The sequence below is a fragment of the Papaver somniferum genome, chromosome 7 (assembly GCF_003573695.1).
Source record: "Papaver somniferum cultivar HN1 chromosome 7, ASM357369v1, whole genome shotgun sequence".
Classification (NCBI taxonomy): Eukaryota; Viridiplantae; Streptophyta; class Magnoliopsida; order Ranunculales; family Papaveraceae; genus Papaver; species Papaver somniferum.
In genome coordinates this window covers 6,428,755-6,444,036 of record NC_039364.1, presented here as the reverse complement: position 1 = coordinate 6,444,036, position 15,282 = coordinate 6,428,755, and the positions used below count along the sequence as shown (strand labels likewise).

General features: G+C 36.2%; 2 protein-coding genes and 1 long non-coding RNA gene across 3 annotated transcripts; 1 reads left to right on the top strand and 2 right to left on the bottom strand.

Annotated features, from left to right (window-relative positions):
• Positions 1-8,231: 8,231 nt before the first annotated feature.
• LOC113295520 lies at positions 8,232-9,238 on the bottom strand. The gene is made up of 2 exons (XR_003332856.1): positions 9,137-9,238; positions 8,232-8,527 (listed from the first exon to the last, which is right to left on the bottom strand). It is a non-coding gene; the product is annotated as an uncharacterized LOC113295520 (long non-coding RNA).
• Positions 9,239-9,777: 539 nt separating this feature from the next.
• On the top strand, positions 9,778-11,343 carry LOC113293984 (alkane hydroxylase MAH1-like). Its single transcript, XM_026542421.1, has one exon. The coding sequence runs from the start codon at positions 9,778-9,780 to the stop codon at positions 11,341-11,343; it is 1,566 nt and encodes a 521-aa protein (XP_026398206.1).
• A 2,192-nt stretch (positions 11,344-13,535) lies between these two features.
• LOC113293983 (F-box/kelch-repeat protein At3g23880-like) lies at positions 13,536-14,453 on the bottom strand. Its single transcript, XM_026542420.1, has one exon. It carries the CDS (start codon positions 14,451-14,453, stop codon positions 13,536-13,538), a length of 918 nt encoding a protein of 305 aa, XP_026398205.1.
• Positions 14,454-15,282: the final 829 nt, after the last annotated feature.

Here is a 15,282-nt window from a genome sequence, read left to right as displayed (position 1 = left end):
ATGATTAAAGTGTAATTGTGAGAAGGATAGATGTCGAACAAGATTTCTCCATGGCTTAGACACTAATTTGCATTCAAATATAGATTCAACTGGTACACGAGATAAGATTTTGATGCAGGGCGGAAGCATTGAATAGAAATAATACTAAAACCACATGTTTCCGAGATACCGCTCTCGAGGAAAACACTACCTTTTCAATTCATCCAAGACTGTCTAATATTAAAACATATAGCTCCTTATATAGATAACTTCATAATAAATAATAATTTCATTTCCTAATATATCAAGATATTATTACCTAGGTATAAAATATAATTCCTAAACAATTAAACAGAAAATCACCTAATTAATATTACAATATACTTGATAAATTATAATATATTAAATAATTATAAAAATATGCAAGTATATTTTATTTCCCTAAATACTCCACCATTCTCCCCTTCTCAAAAAATTCGCCCTCGAATTTTGCCAGTACGATGCCATCAAACCTTTGGATTTCAAGCTTTAATCCGGACTCCAACGAATCTCGCGGATCATGTGCAACTCCTTGAAATCCTTTCTCCTTGTCGCCAAAGAGGTTTTTTGTTTTCATCACCGGCCACTTCCTCCATTCGCTGTAGGCTAGAACCATGATGGGGCTCTTGGTGATGATGCATTTCATCCAATTGGAGGGTGAGCGCCTTAACCTTCCGTTTTAGATCATATATTACCGCTTGCTCTTTCTCATCGTTGAGAGAGGCTCTTCGAACAACACCATAATCTCTTCCTCGACACATGATGCAGGAGCGTTGCCCCTCTCTGAACCAACTGATGCAGGGCGGAAGCGTTGAATAAAAATAATAAAGAGCAAGTGGTAATAGATGATCTAGAACGGAAGGTTAAGGATCCCACCCTCCAATTGGCTGAAATGCATCATCAGCAATAGCCCCATCATGGTCATAGCCTACATCGAGTGGAGGAAGTGACCGGTGATGAAAACAAAAACCTCTTTGGCGACAAAGAGAAAGGATTTCAACAAAGTGCCAATACGCATTTACGGTACCATAGATATAAAAACTTTGAGGTCATACCTTATCTGAATCAGAATGATATCCAAATTCAAAATAGAGATAGTTAAGTTGATGTGGTATAACAAAATGACCTAGTTAATGGTGAAAATCCACCAAATAACCAAAATTAATACAACTCCCTCTTGGATGACCACCATGTTGAATTAAATTTCCTCACTAAATCCTTTCCAGTAAAAACCCAGTGGGAAAAAACTTGGACAAAGGAAAAAGAGCACAAATATCAACATTTTGAAAAAATAAAAATAAAAATAAAATAAATGTCAAGGAGATGTTGCCTCATTAAAACTTTGTCAGGAAAACTACATGGAACAAAACCTAAAATGAAGGAAAAATAGTACAACTTTTGACGATTTATGGATGCTAACTCAACTCTATGAGTATTTCAGAAAATGAGCATCAAAATCATAACTCTAGTCTATCTCAAAGACGAGTTTAAGCTAACATAATTCTAACTGCAGATTTAATAAAGAAATAAAGAAAATAGAATCTATGCTGCTAAAGCGTGGATTTTGGTGTTTTTAAAGGACTCCTCAAGAGATCTACAAAGTTGATATGATCAACTCATTAATCCGGATTTCTGGTTGTGTACCAAATTTCTAAAAAAAACACATAAAGGATTGTTAAACCTTAATTATGTAAGCAAATAATGTAGTTGCCTGAATATATTTGAATCCTCTAAGATTACAAATACAATATGTTCTTCGACCACATTTCTTGTGTGAATGCAACATGAGGTTACCACGCCAAGTGCATTGTATAAAGAGAAAAATTAATAAATCAATCCTAGGGTCTGAAAAATGGAATAAAATAAATAAGACCCTGAAATCGTTTTTACAAATGAACAAATTTCTCGTATAAAGACGCATAATGTCTATACCAACCTGTAATTAATAGGTTTGGCATGTTTAAGGTGTTAAGTTTTGGATTCAAAATTGCGTCGATCGAGAAATTAATCCAACCTAATTGGATTGTATGCCAACCAATCACATTGTCGATATTCCTCTGCAGAGGGGTTCCAAACCACCATCATTTATTTCAGTATCTACTTTAAATGAATATTCGACAATCATTTTTATTTACCACGATCCCACACAATTCTCAAGTATATGCATAATTTGAAAAATTAAAAATTTATTGGTACCAGCGCCCACAGGCGTTATAATCTCATCATCATCAAGGGATGAGATATTCATTTTGAGAATGTGAATGGTGTTTTGGTACACTCAATTGGAGCATCACAAATATCCTGTAATTGAACGCTACTTATTTTACGAGATGTGACTGGCTTTTCCTCTTAAGAGGCAAAAGCTTATATAAAACAAAAATGCGAAATTTCACGCCAATCATATAATGACATCCTTAATCGATTTGATCGTGATGAGAGAGAATTTAATATAACTTTTAATGAACACCAACCTCTAATTGTGTATAGTCTCCTTCTGATTATGGCGGAAATATTTTCGTCTCATATACGAAAACAATCGTAAAGTATTATCTGATTCACTCAAGGACATATACTCATAATCGTCCCTGACATAATCATAACCAAACCCATATCTTGTGGCATCTATTGCTCCAAGAAACTCGAAACTTAGTTCTGAACCTTCCCGTACTTTTTTATACTCTCTGGTTGATGGATTCCAGATTATAGTATTTTCATATTTTAAGCTAGCACCAGACATGTGTAAACAAATCAAACCATTGCAATCAAATTTTTTGTTATCTTGAAATGGAAAATTTATCGCATCAGATCGATTCCATGGAAAGGATTGTGATGATGCCTTCGATATTGAAGCATACTTTAGAGAGTGAACTTTTGGAAGGTAAAACTGGTAGGTAGCGCTAACTATGACTTTGTGGTTGTTTTCTTGGATAATGCGACTCAAGTGATTCAGGGTTACAAAGTAACTGAGGCCATGGTTTGCGTACACACTTACAAGTTAAGATTGAATTCAGTGTTAACTTTAGAAAGATCTCTACCTGGATATCTTTTGGAAGTATGAGTTCTAAGATCATTACTCTCATTACTCTTGTTCCTAAGAAGGATCACATAGAGACTATCAAAGATCGTAGACCTATCTGTCTTCTAACTAGTGTGTACAAGATCATAGAAAAAGTTCTGGCTACAAGGCTAAAACTTGTGATGGATAAGCTTATTTCCCCTGTTTAATGTGCATATATTGAAGGGAGACAAATTATTGATGGTACCTTAATTTCCAATGAATTGGTAGACTCTAGACTCAGGTCTGGAAATGCTGGTATTGTGTGCAAAATTGATCTTGAGAAGGATTTCGGAATCAATTGGAAATATATGGAATTTGTGTTAAATCAAATGGGCTTCAACAGGAAATTGTGTAATTGGTTGAAGTTTTGCTACTCTACTTCTTCATTCTCGGTTCTTATCAACGGGTCACCTTTTGGGTATTTCACAAGTACAAGAGGTGTAAGACAAGGTTGCCCAGTGTCCCCTCTTCTGTTCAACATTGCAATGGAGGGTTTTTCACGTTTCATAGATAGAGCTGCGAATCAATGCTTGTTTAGTGGCTTTTTTGTTTCACCTACAAGTATTAATGTTAACCATCTCCACTATGCGGATGATACTATATTTTTTGTAGATCATAAAAAGGAGGAGTTGCATAACTTATTCTCAGATCTTCATTGTTTTGAGTTTATTGCCAGTTTAAAGGTAAACACACCCAAAACTAGGCTCATTGCGGTTGGCGATGTTCCTGAATTATCTTTATGGGCTGAAGAATTTGGGTGTACAACTTATTCCTTACCTTTTATGTACCTGGGAATGCCACTCGGTGCAAAATCAGGATCAAAAGGAATTCGCCACCCTATCATAGAGAAATTTGATGCTAGACTATCCATTTGGAGAAGGATATCGTTATCTAAAGGAGGTAAACTTGCTCTTTTAAAATGCATCTGGTCTTCTCTTCCTACTTATTACTTTTCTTTGTTCAAGGCCCCGATATCTGTTATCAAGATTTTAGAGAAAAAGATGCGCAATTTTTTGTGGGAGTACAAAGAAGATGCTAAAACATCTCACTTGGTAAATTGGGACCTGGTTTAGGCTAGTAAAGAAAGAGGTGGATTAGGAGTATGCAATCTTAGGATTATGAATTTAGCATTGCTAGCTAAATATGGGTGGAGATATGGTGTTGGAAAGAATAAACTCTGGTATAGGATAATTGAAGATAAATACGTTACTGATTTCTCTTTTTGGATCCCTGGAAAAGTAACTCAAACATATGGAGTTTCATGTTGGCGTGTTATTGCAGATTCCGCAGTATTAGTTAGTGAGATATCAACACTTTATTTGCATTCAGGCAGCGAAATTGCATTCCGGAATGACATATGGTGTGGCCAACAATCTTTAGCTACTTTATCTCCAAACCTATACAAACTGGCTAGAGACAAAGATGTTAGGCTTGCCGATATGATTTATGTGGAGGGGAATTGGAGGCTTGATTTCAAACGTGTCATAACTAATTCAGAAGCTGGAGAATACGCCACTCTCCTCACTGTTATTAGTGATATTCCACCGGTTCGAGATCAACTTCCAGATACGAGAAGATGGAAACTTCATCCTTCAAGTGTGTTTTCCTTTAAAATTTTATACCGTAAACTGGTCGAATCATATGGAATAAAAAATTTCCCATATCTTTTTATGTGGAAGGCTGCTGTTCTACCCAAAATCAACCTCTTTGTTTGGAGTTTAGTTCACGGTAGGTTAAACACTAAGGATGTCCTCCTGCATAAGGGAATTGAGCTGGATAATTCATGTGTCCTTTGTGGTGATGATTTAGAATCTCAAAGCCACCTTTTCCTTTACTGTAAAGTCGCTTTCAGACTATGGTCTCAGTTGTTTCCTACCTCTCGATATGCTTGGGTAAATCCTGGATCGGTTATGCAGCTTGCTCTTTGTTGGCACAATACAACCTTTACAAACAATGGAAACGATATTTGGAATTACCTGCAGCAATCTTCTGGTCCTTATAGAAAGAGCGCAACAGCCGTACATTTGATGCAAACCATATCTTCAAGACAGATGACGATCTGGTCAATGAAGTTAAGACTTCTATCCTCCTATGGGCTGCAGCAGCTGGAAACAGAGTTCATGTGAACTTCTCTAGTTCAGCTGGAAACAGAGTTCATGTGATATAGCTTTCTTTTCGTTTGTTTGTTTCTGCCATCATTGGTAGACTTCTGTAAATTCTATCATTCTAATATATCTTCTTTTTTCCGATCAAAAAGAAAAGGTATGAGTTCTGAGATAGCTGTTGCGGCATTAGGGTTTTCTCGGCAAAGATTGAAGAAATATACTTATAATACCTTTGGGTGACGGGTCCTATTATTGTTTCAGCATTGGTGATATGTAACAGAACTTGAACGAATCGAAACACGAAAAGAAAACTCTAAGGGAAAGATAATACCTTGATAACTCTTAGAAACCATTTGATAACTCGCACCATCAATTGGAAGATGGTGCTTTTGGGTCGTAATGATAGACAATACTATCACGGATCACGGTCATTGTAGCCACCTCACAACTCCTAGTAAAGGTGATTGGTTTGGCGTGGATACAAATAAACTCACATCCTCATTGTTTTTATAATTCTTTAAAATCGACATGTCACGACTTACACGATTTTCATAAACCGGAGAAATCGCCGGGTCAAACACATAAGGCGGTTACCACCTTGTAGCAAACAAGGTGGTGAAGGAAGTGTGTGTAACTCTTCATCAGCCAAATCGAAAGCAAAAATAGTTCATCATTTCCGCTCAGCCCAGTGAATAGCTCCATTCGCAAACTAATTTGTTTGCCAGATATTATATCACAGTCCTGGTCACTATATTCATGTCCAGTACGGTCCTGGTCAGTGGTCAGACAGCTTATGGGTTGAAACGATGCAACCCTGACAGCCAATTTGACTATTCATCTGATACTCTAATTAATTTAGTTGGAAGTTGGAGTTTAATTATGTACTTGTATCCATAAATGTCGCAATTACACCCTATTATAGTACAGTATGTATTTCCAACATCCATAAGCTGAAAAAAAAATCTACGCATGCACATCGGCCGGTCAACCCGGTTTTTAGGTGAAATCGTCCACCGAGCCGACCAGGGGTCGGTTTTTAAATTTGAAACCGTGGCCGAGCCGATCATCACTTGGTTCGGGTTTGAACCGATCCGAGTCGGCTCAGTTCGGTACCGGTTTTAAATCGTGTCAGCCTTGATGGTTTTACTCCTGAAATTTTGCTACAGTTTTTCCCTATCATCAGATTCAGAACAAGCTAAAAACTTGTTCTTTAAAACAAAAACACACCATGTATAACTAACATAACTATATGCTAGTTTGGTATTGCGGTGAGTTTTAGAAAAGTGTTTTTCTGTTGTGTTGTGTTGTGCGTTGCTGTGCGGTGCTGTGGAAATAAATCGGCATGACATTTGGTAAACTATAATTTAAAAAGCATTGTGCAATTAAAAACTGTAAATTCTGTTCGGTAAACTGGTATTTTAAAGTGATGGTGATGTAGTTAATGACGAAAATAGACATATTTCAAAAATTAGTTTTAAATATAGTTTTATTTCAATTTTTTTTATGTCCATTTTTATAATTATAATAAATATAAGTAATATTTATTTTATTTTATTTTTTAAATTATTTTATTATTTAATAAAAAAAATTATGATTATGGTTTGCTTAAAAAATGTTACTATTTTAATTATTTATTATTTTAAAATGGAAAATGGAAAAAATAGAGAAATAAAACAAAAGTTAGAAATATAATGTTAAATGTACAATAATGTTAAGTGTACAATATTTTAGGGTAAAACTTGTCTTTATAATAAAATTACAAGGTTAAAATAGAGAATTAATTAAATAGAATTATGTGGGTCCATAACTTCTGCTTGTCCAGCTTTTAAAAGCTGGTGTTGAGTAGCTTTTAAAAGCAGGCCTAAAATGAAAGTTCTTCTCTCCAAAAGCACTTTGAAAAAAATTTACCAAACACAATTTTTTGTAAAAGTTTGTTACAAAATGCTTTTGGTTGGAAAAAACAATCCCAAACGGGGCTTATATAAGTTCTTTACAACAAAAACAAGCTAAAAACTTCAAAGTTACTGATTTTTGAGTAAACTGTCTCATAAACATAAAAATAAACTTTAAAGTTGTTATCTGAACTTTAAAGTTCTTAAGAAAAGGCAGTGACTAAATACAACCCTCATTTAGTTAAATACAACCTTCTAATAAAAACTACAATATTTGTGAACCTAACTAATGTAAGGGTACAGAACCGCGTCTGTTATCATCGTCCTTATTTTTCGGTTGTCATATTATTTTGAATCACAACCGATTTGCTTCAAAAAGGAAAAAGAGGATTTGAACATTCATGGCTGGCTAATGGTTCAAGCGGTTAATATCATACGGAGTTGGTGATGAGAAAGAAACCCGATAATGCCATTACCATTAGATCTCTTCCGGTCACACTACAAACGAAATTCAATTTTGGCAAATTACAGTTAGTTAATATGATTTCCATAAGATTAAAGTGAAGAATTATTATTGCTTCAAAAGAATAAAAATCAAATGGAAAATAGTATCAATCTGATGATGTCCGTAAGAAAAGTTCTTAATTTGATCATAACAATTGCACGAATTACAAAACAGTCCGCGAGTTATAACCCCAAAAGTGTCACTATCCATCCATAAAAAACCCATCAAAACAAAAGTAACACAAAAGTCCCATCAAAACAAAAGTAACACAAAAACCCAAAAGAATTTTGATGAAACCAATTTTGAAATTTGGGGTTTTTGTATCACTTTTTTAAAATTTGGGTGTTTTTCTATCAATTTTGTTTAAGATGGAGTTTTAATGTATCCCAACATTTGAATGGGGTTTTTGTACCACAAGTCACCTTGGGTTTTTATGACTAGTTCTGATTACAAAAATAAAATAAGATTTGTTGAAATATCATTAGGGTTTCAGTTGGTTTTGGTTTTTGTACTTTGAATGAAATTTGTTTTTAGCTTGAAGTGGATAAAAAAAATAGTTGAGGATTATTCCAAATGAATCCATCGGTGATCCTATCTGAAACTTTAATAATTAGCTGCCTCAAGAAAAAATGGGAGGAAGAAGGATGAAAAGATGAAGAAAGTCCGCCATTAATAAACACAAGTCTGACGGTGGGTTTTATCACCCACACAACTAAGGTTAATAAATATTTTGTTTTTCACTTGGGTTGTATTTATTCAAAACCAGGGTTGTATTTAGTCACTGCCTAAGGAAAATATTGTTAGAGGTTTAACACAAAGGTGTTAAAACCAGCACTTCCATAGTTCCTTTCCATCTCAAGTCTGCAACAAGATCTGAAGTTCAACAATCATTAATCAAGCATCATTGGATCATCAAACTCCTCTGGTACTTGATAAGCACCCAATATTGCTGCAACAAGCGATACAAAAAGGGTATTCAATAAAAACATCTCTAATTCAAGCACAGAGAATCTATAATCAAAATGTATCATTCAATTACCAATCAATTAATCAAGCACACAATTGATGAATACAAAAAGGGTATTCAATAAAAACATCTCTAATTCGTGTTCATATACAGAGAATCTATAATCAAAGTATATCATTCAATTACCAATTTACCAAAAACAAAATCAGAACAAAAAATCAAGAAACCCTAATATTTATAAACCTAAGGTTTCATTCAAAACCCCAAATCTGATCTATGCATAACAACTAACAAGTTAGAAGCTATGTAAACCTAGGGTTTCATTTCAAACCCCAAACCTGATTTATGTGTAACAACTAACAACTTACATAAACCTAGGGTTTCATTAAAACCCCAAATCAACCTGTAATTGATATCATAGATTCATATGATCATCGTAGGCCCAACAAGTAACAATCAGAAGAATAAAAGAAACAAATATCAAATCAAACACTCACAACAGTCAACCACTATATGAAGAAGAAGAGAAGACCATCTATATGAAAAGAAAAGAAAAGAAAACAAGGAAACGAATTAGAGTCTTTGACTTACAATTACTTGTGGTGGTGGTGTTACTGGTGTAAGATCATGAATGATTATTGATTAATCGCTGCTGCTATGAGAGTGAGAGTGAGAGTGAGAGTGAGAAGAAGAAGAGAAGCGGTCGCTAGAGAACTGAGAAAGAAATGAATCAAATGAAAAGAAAAAAGAAGTTTTATGGATGTTAGGGTTAGTAGAATGGATGGCTAGGATTTGGGATAGCTAGAAATGGAAGGCTTGGATTTAATAGGTACTAATTGGCTCGGCTCGGCCGGCTTTTCTCCTCATACCGTGCACCGAGCCGTGGATAGCCGGTTATGAAATCAGGTACCGTTACAGGCCGTTAACTAATCGGTACGGCTCGGCTTCGACTCGGTGTGTCGGCCCGGCCGGTTTCTTGTGCAGGCCTAGCAGATACTAGTGCAATGCAGCAGCCCTGGTCCCTGACTGACAGCCAATTAATTAACTCTCCAGCTAATATTCCAAATTTGGTTGAAACTTAACTGTCCGGACCTGTATATTGGTAGCTCTAACTCATAGTTGAGCATTTTTACATATTTCATAAATGGTGCAACACTATTTAAGTCCTTCAAGATACTTGCTGTTACATCCCATTGTGTATTTTCTCATTGTCTCTCACTCTCTCTTACACAATGGATTTTACGTATCTTCAATCTCTTTCACCGAGCGTATATCCTGTAATTTGTGGTGTCTTCCTTTGTTTTCTCACTCTTGGTTTGTACTTCAAACTCACCAGCGAAGCCATAGATTACTGGATTTTCTTAGGCACAGTTCCATCCTTGTTTTGGAACTTCAATCGATTAATTGAATGGATGTCAGAAATTTTCAGTTCGCTTGGCACCGGCAGGGGTTCATTTTATATGGATGGACCCATGTTCTCAGGTTGTAGATTTCTGGTAACCTGTCACCCTGAAAACATAGAGTACATACTTAAAACCAACTTCGACAATTTCCCAAAAGGAGAAAACTTTAAGGAAGTTTTCGATATACTTGGTGTTGGGGTCTTTAACGTGGATTCTGATACTTGGAGACTACAACGAAAACTAATTCATTCCTGGTTGATCTCAGGAGAATTTAAAGATCTAGTTACTAACACTAACCGTAAGGTGGTACAAGAACAGTTAATCCCAGTTTTATCTCATGTAGCCGAACAAGGGTTCAGCATTGATTTACAAGATGTTTTTTCGAGATTTGTTTTCGATATTAATATGAGATTGGTTTTCGGGAGGAATGAAAACTATCTTTCAATAGTTTTTCCTTTAAATGAGTGGGCTGATGGTTCAGATGGTGCACATGAGGCCGTCTTCTTCAGGGGTGTAATGCCTCCATTTATTTGGAAATTACAGCGTCTGCTCGGAATTGGTAAAGAGAGAGCAATAATCAAAGCTCGAACAATAATAGATGAAAAGTATGGAAAAGCCGTTGTTGAAAAGAGAGATGAGTTCCTTGCAGGAGGAGTTCTAACTCATGATTTCTTATCTTTTTACATAAAAACTCTAGCAGATGAGACTAGTGTCTTTTCTTCTTTGGCTAGGATAGACAATTTTCTTAGAGATGAATTGCTGAATGCTTTCTTGGCCGGACGGGATACAATGAAATCTGCTCTCACTTGGTTGTTCTGGTTAGTGTCCATAACACCTTCAGTCAAAGCAAAAATCTTGGAAGAGTTGAATTCTGTATTGTGTTCGCAGAAGAAGGGGAAAAGTACTCATACATGGCCGTCTTTTTTCGATTCAGACGACTTGAAAGATTTAGTTTACTTGCATGCAGCTATATGTGAATCCTTAAGGTTATATCCAGCACTTCCTGTCAACCGAAAATCGGTTGTCAAGAAAGACGTACTTCCCGATGGGAGTGTGGTGACTCCTGGAATGGAGATACTGCTTTCATTCTACTCAGTAGGAAGAATGCCATGGATCTGGGGTGAAGATTGTTTAGAATATAAGCCGCAGAGATGGATAGATGAAAATGGGAAGCTGATTGTGGTACCGACATCCAAATTCCCAGCGTTTGGCTCTGGAGCAAGAAGTTGTTTAGGTAGAGATACAGCTTTTACACAGATGAAGTATGTTGTTGCAGCTGTGCTATTCAACTTCCATGTTGAGGTGGTAAAAGGTCATCATGTTTGCCCTTCGCAGACCCCCAACCTTTACATGGAACATGGATTGCAAGTGAATATTAAGAAAAGAACAGTTTAGATTAGTTCTAGGACTACGTCATTCCTAATTAATTAGCTAGTTGTTGCACTGCATCGTGTCTAATTATTATTTTTTGTTTTGTATTGTTTTCCTAGCATAAATGTTTCTACCAACTTGGGAGAAAATGTGCAAATAATATGCGACATCATTTTTTTCTCGAAGAAAAAGGTTATACTAGAAAGAAAAAAACCTTTACAAAAAGCAAAGGGAGTTGCACAATCATAAGAGTCTCCTTTAGAACTAGGGCTATGGTGGGCTTGTAAATTGTCTCGGCTGATAAACGAATTAACCCACTGCAATAACCAACTAATCCAATATGCATGCGTACCGGAAATTTGAGGTTGATCCAATTGCAGGAACCAACTCTTTCATCTTATCATCATCATAATAGAAAAAGGGGAAAAGTCTATCTGAGAGCGTCCACAATGGACGACTAAACCCAAATATTTGGTCCAGTGGATAGGCGTAGTGGGACGGACCATCGATCAAAATTTGATCAAAGACTAAAACCCAGACCAAATCCAAATATAATCGGGCGTTTATATAGTCCACGCCCCATCACCAGGTAGACGTATAGTCCACGTCCCACCCCAGGCGGACGTATAGTCCACGCCCCACACCAGGCGAACGTATAATGCACGCCTGTTTTTTTTTTCTTTTGTGTGTGACGTGGTTTATACCTCCGCCCCACTCTTTACAAATTTCAAATGCATGGGGCGGGCTTAATACCTCCGCCCCACTCTTTACAAAATTTTTTTTATTATTTCTTTTTTGAATTTTTATGCACCGGGCGAACGTATAGTCCACGCCCACACCAGGCGTTGGTATAGTCCACGCCCCACACCAGGCGAACGTATAATGTACGTCTGACCAAATTTAGTTTTTTTCACCGTAGCGTCACACACCAGACTAAATCCAAAATTTGGTCATTTTTTCCTACTTTGGTCTTTGGTTATACTCGCACCACTGCAGTTGCTCTGAATATTTATACCACGGAATTAATTAAGTCAAAAATTGTTGCCCCTTGTGGTAACTGTCAATTCAACGAACGGGGGAAGAAAACAAAGAGTACCCATGGCCATGGGTTTTCGATTCAGATGACTTAAAAGGATTAGTTTTTCTGCATGCGGCTGTAAGTGAATCTTTAAGGTTATATCCACCAGTTTCTCTCAACCAAAAATATTCTTCCCATGAAAGATGTACTTCTTGACGGAAGTGTGGCGGCTCCTGGAATGGAGATAATAATTTCATTTTATTCACTAGGAAGAATGCAATGGATCTGGCACTACAGAAAACTTGAGAAAAGGCCACTAAAATCTGGCAATTGCCCAAAAAAAATTTGTTGCCAAAGGCTTTCAGAACTAGTCAAAGGCAATTAGTAGTTCCTATGCACTTCGGCAACAAGTTGATCGCAACTACTGTTTTTATTAGTTTCTGATCTCTTTAGCAACAAACATATGACAACAACATGAGATATGCAATTGCTAGTTCCGGAAATGGGAACCTGATTGGGGTACCCACATCCAGATTCCCGGCGTTCGGCATTGGAGAGATACAGCTTTTACAAAGATGAAGTCTGTTGTTGCAGCTGTGATATTCAACTTCCATGTTAAGGTGGTGGAAGGTTATCAAGTTTACCCTAAACAGACCGGCATCCTTCCATGAAAAATGGATTGCAAGTGAATATTAAGAAATGAGCAGTTCAAATTAAATCCTAATTAGTTCTTGTGCTTCATTGTTCCTTTTTAGTTCTTGCACCATATCATTCGTAGTTAGTTCTAGCTAGTACTACATGTCTTATCTAAAACTCACGAGGATTTAATTCCTCATGAAACTATTTTCGTCAACAGTTTTGATATGTTGACAATAGTATGTGATCATTTTTCATGACTGTTTCCTAATGATACTAAGAAGTGGGAACCAAATATATTTCCTCAACCACTGAGAAGAAAGCTCAGTTTTCATGGTTTTTCCCGCATGCAACATTATCCTTACAGATGAAATTATTGTACCTAACACAGCAACTTAGCATAATCAAAAGCTAACAGTAATTCAAATTGTCATTTGGCTAATTTTCAGACAGATCCATTATTCTCTAGATTTTGCAAGAGCTGAAAATCGGAATGAAACTTACCAATTTGTATGTAATGATCACTGCTTTCAGTCTCCCCGCTAGATTTTGATCTTTCACCTCAATAGTTCCGATAAATAGCTCCTAATCCTTCCAATGATACCAAGGTGTTTCTGTGAGGAACTCCACGCTGAAAAAGCATACCGGATTTGACACGCACTTTGGAAGATGATGCTTTTAGATCGCAACGATAGACAATTCTACCAAGGCCTCTGTAGCCTAGAACCTTACCACTCCTAATAAAGGTGATTGGTTCGGCGTTGATACGAATGAACTCGTTATTCCAAGTCACATCCTCATGATTTTTATAATTCTTCAAAATCCATATGTCACGGCTTACACCATTTTCATAAATTGCACATAAAAATTCTCCGAGTCTAGCAACATAAGGGGGATTACCAGCTTTTAGCAAACAAGGTGATGAAGGAAGTGCGTGGAACTCTTCATCAGCCAAATCAAACGCAAAAATAGTTCCTTTCTGGTCCACCCAGTGAATAGCTCCATTCAGAAACTCACCAATTTTTCTACCAGGTATTATATCACGGTCCATGTTTTCAACATATCTCCAACCAGTGTAGCTACCAAGAGTGTATCCAAGAACAGTTCCCCATCTAATGGTGACAACCTTGTACTCATTGGTTGAAGCACAGTAACCAAAACCAAATCCAGTTAGAATGTTTCTTGCATCTCCAACCTGTGGGAGGACAATACGTTCTCCGGTAATCGGATTACAGATACAAATATACCCATTATGAAATCTTCCATGGAAGCCAACTAAACCGAAGAAAACTAAACCATTGCATGAAGCCAGAATTGAATAATTTTTATATGGGGGTTTTAGATTAATCCTTGTTCTTCTTCCAAATCGGTTTAAATTCTCATCATACTCAGTGTAATAAAACTTTGGTTCATCCCCTATTGTATAGAATATGAAACCTAACTTACCAGAATCATGAGCATTGAGATGATTGAAGTGCATTTACGAGAAGGATGGATGTCGAACAAGATTTTTCCATGATTTAGATACACATTTGCATTGTAAAATAGATTCAACTGGTACAAGATATAAGATTTCTAACATGATCTCGTATGGAAGCATATTAAAGTTCCCCATTTTGGAGAAGAGAAATATAGGATTAATAACGAATATACCGGAAAAAGGTTTGACAGATTTTGTATCTGTTCCTTCTCACGTCGGTCTTCTTTTCTACGACCTTGAACAGCTAGGTGGTTTTCTTATAAAAACAAATTTTTTGTTTTTCTTGTAAAACTGTTAAAATCGAAAAAGGAATTATCCAATAAATAAAACACATAGAAAAATTGATTCCTAAAGAAAAACTTGCAAAAATAAATCTGAATAGACATAGGACTTAGAGCATGGTATACATGCATATTAACTGGTTGATGCCATGTATCGTTATCCCGTTAACCGATTTTCAGAATTTTCTTTAATGTCAACTACTTGTTGGTACAAAACAGTGTTATTTACTTGTGAGGAAGAACAAAATCGAGTGTCATTCTTTTTGGAAAACGAAAGAAGTGAAGACAGTTTTAGTCAAATCAATTCAATCTTCAAACATTAAAGAAGGAAAAACAAATTAAACTAGAAATGGTATATATAATTGTGGGTCTCTCCAAACAAGTAAGTTATATATTTTACGACCTTGAACAACCAGGTGGTTGATAGACACATTTTTGTGTCTGAATTGTCCTCGGTGTCTCTATTGCTAGTGCTTGATTTTGTACTTATTATGGTGTTTTTTATGTTTGTGTAGGTGTTTTTGGAGAAATACACTTGTGTGGAAAAA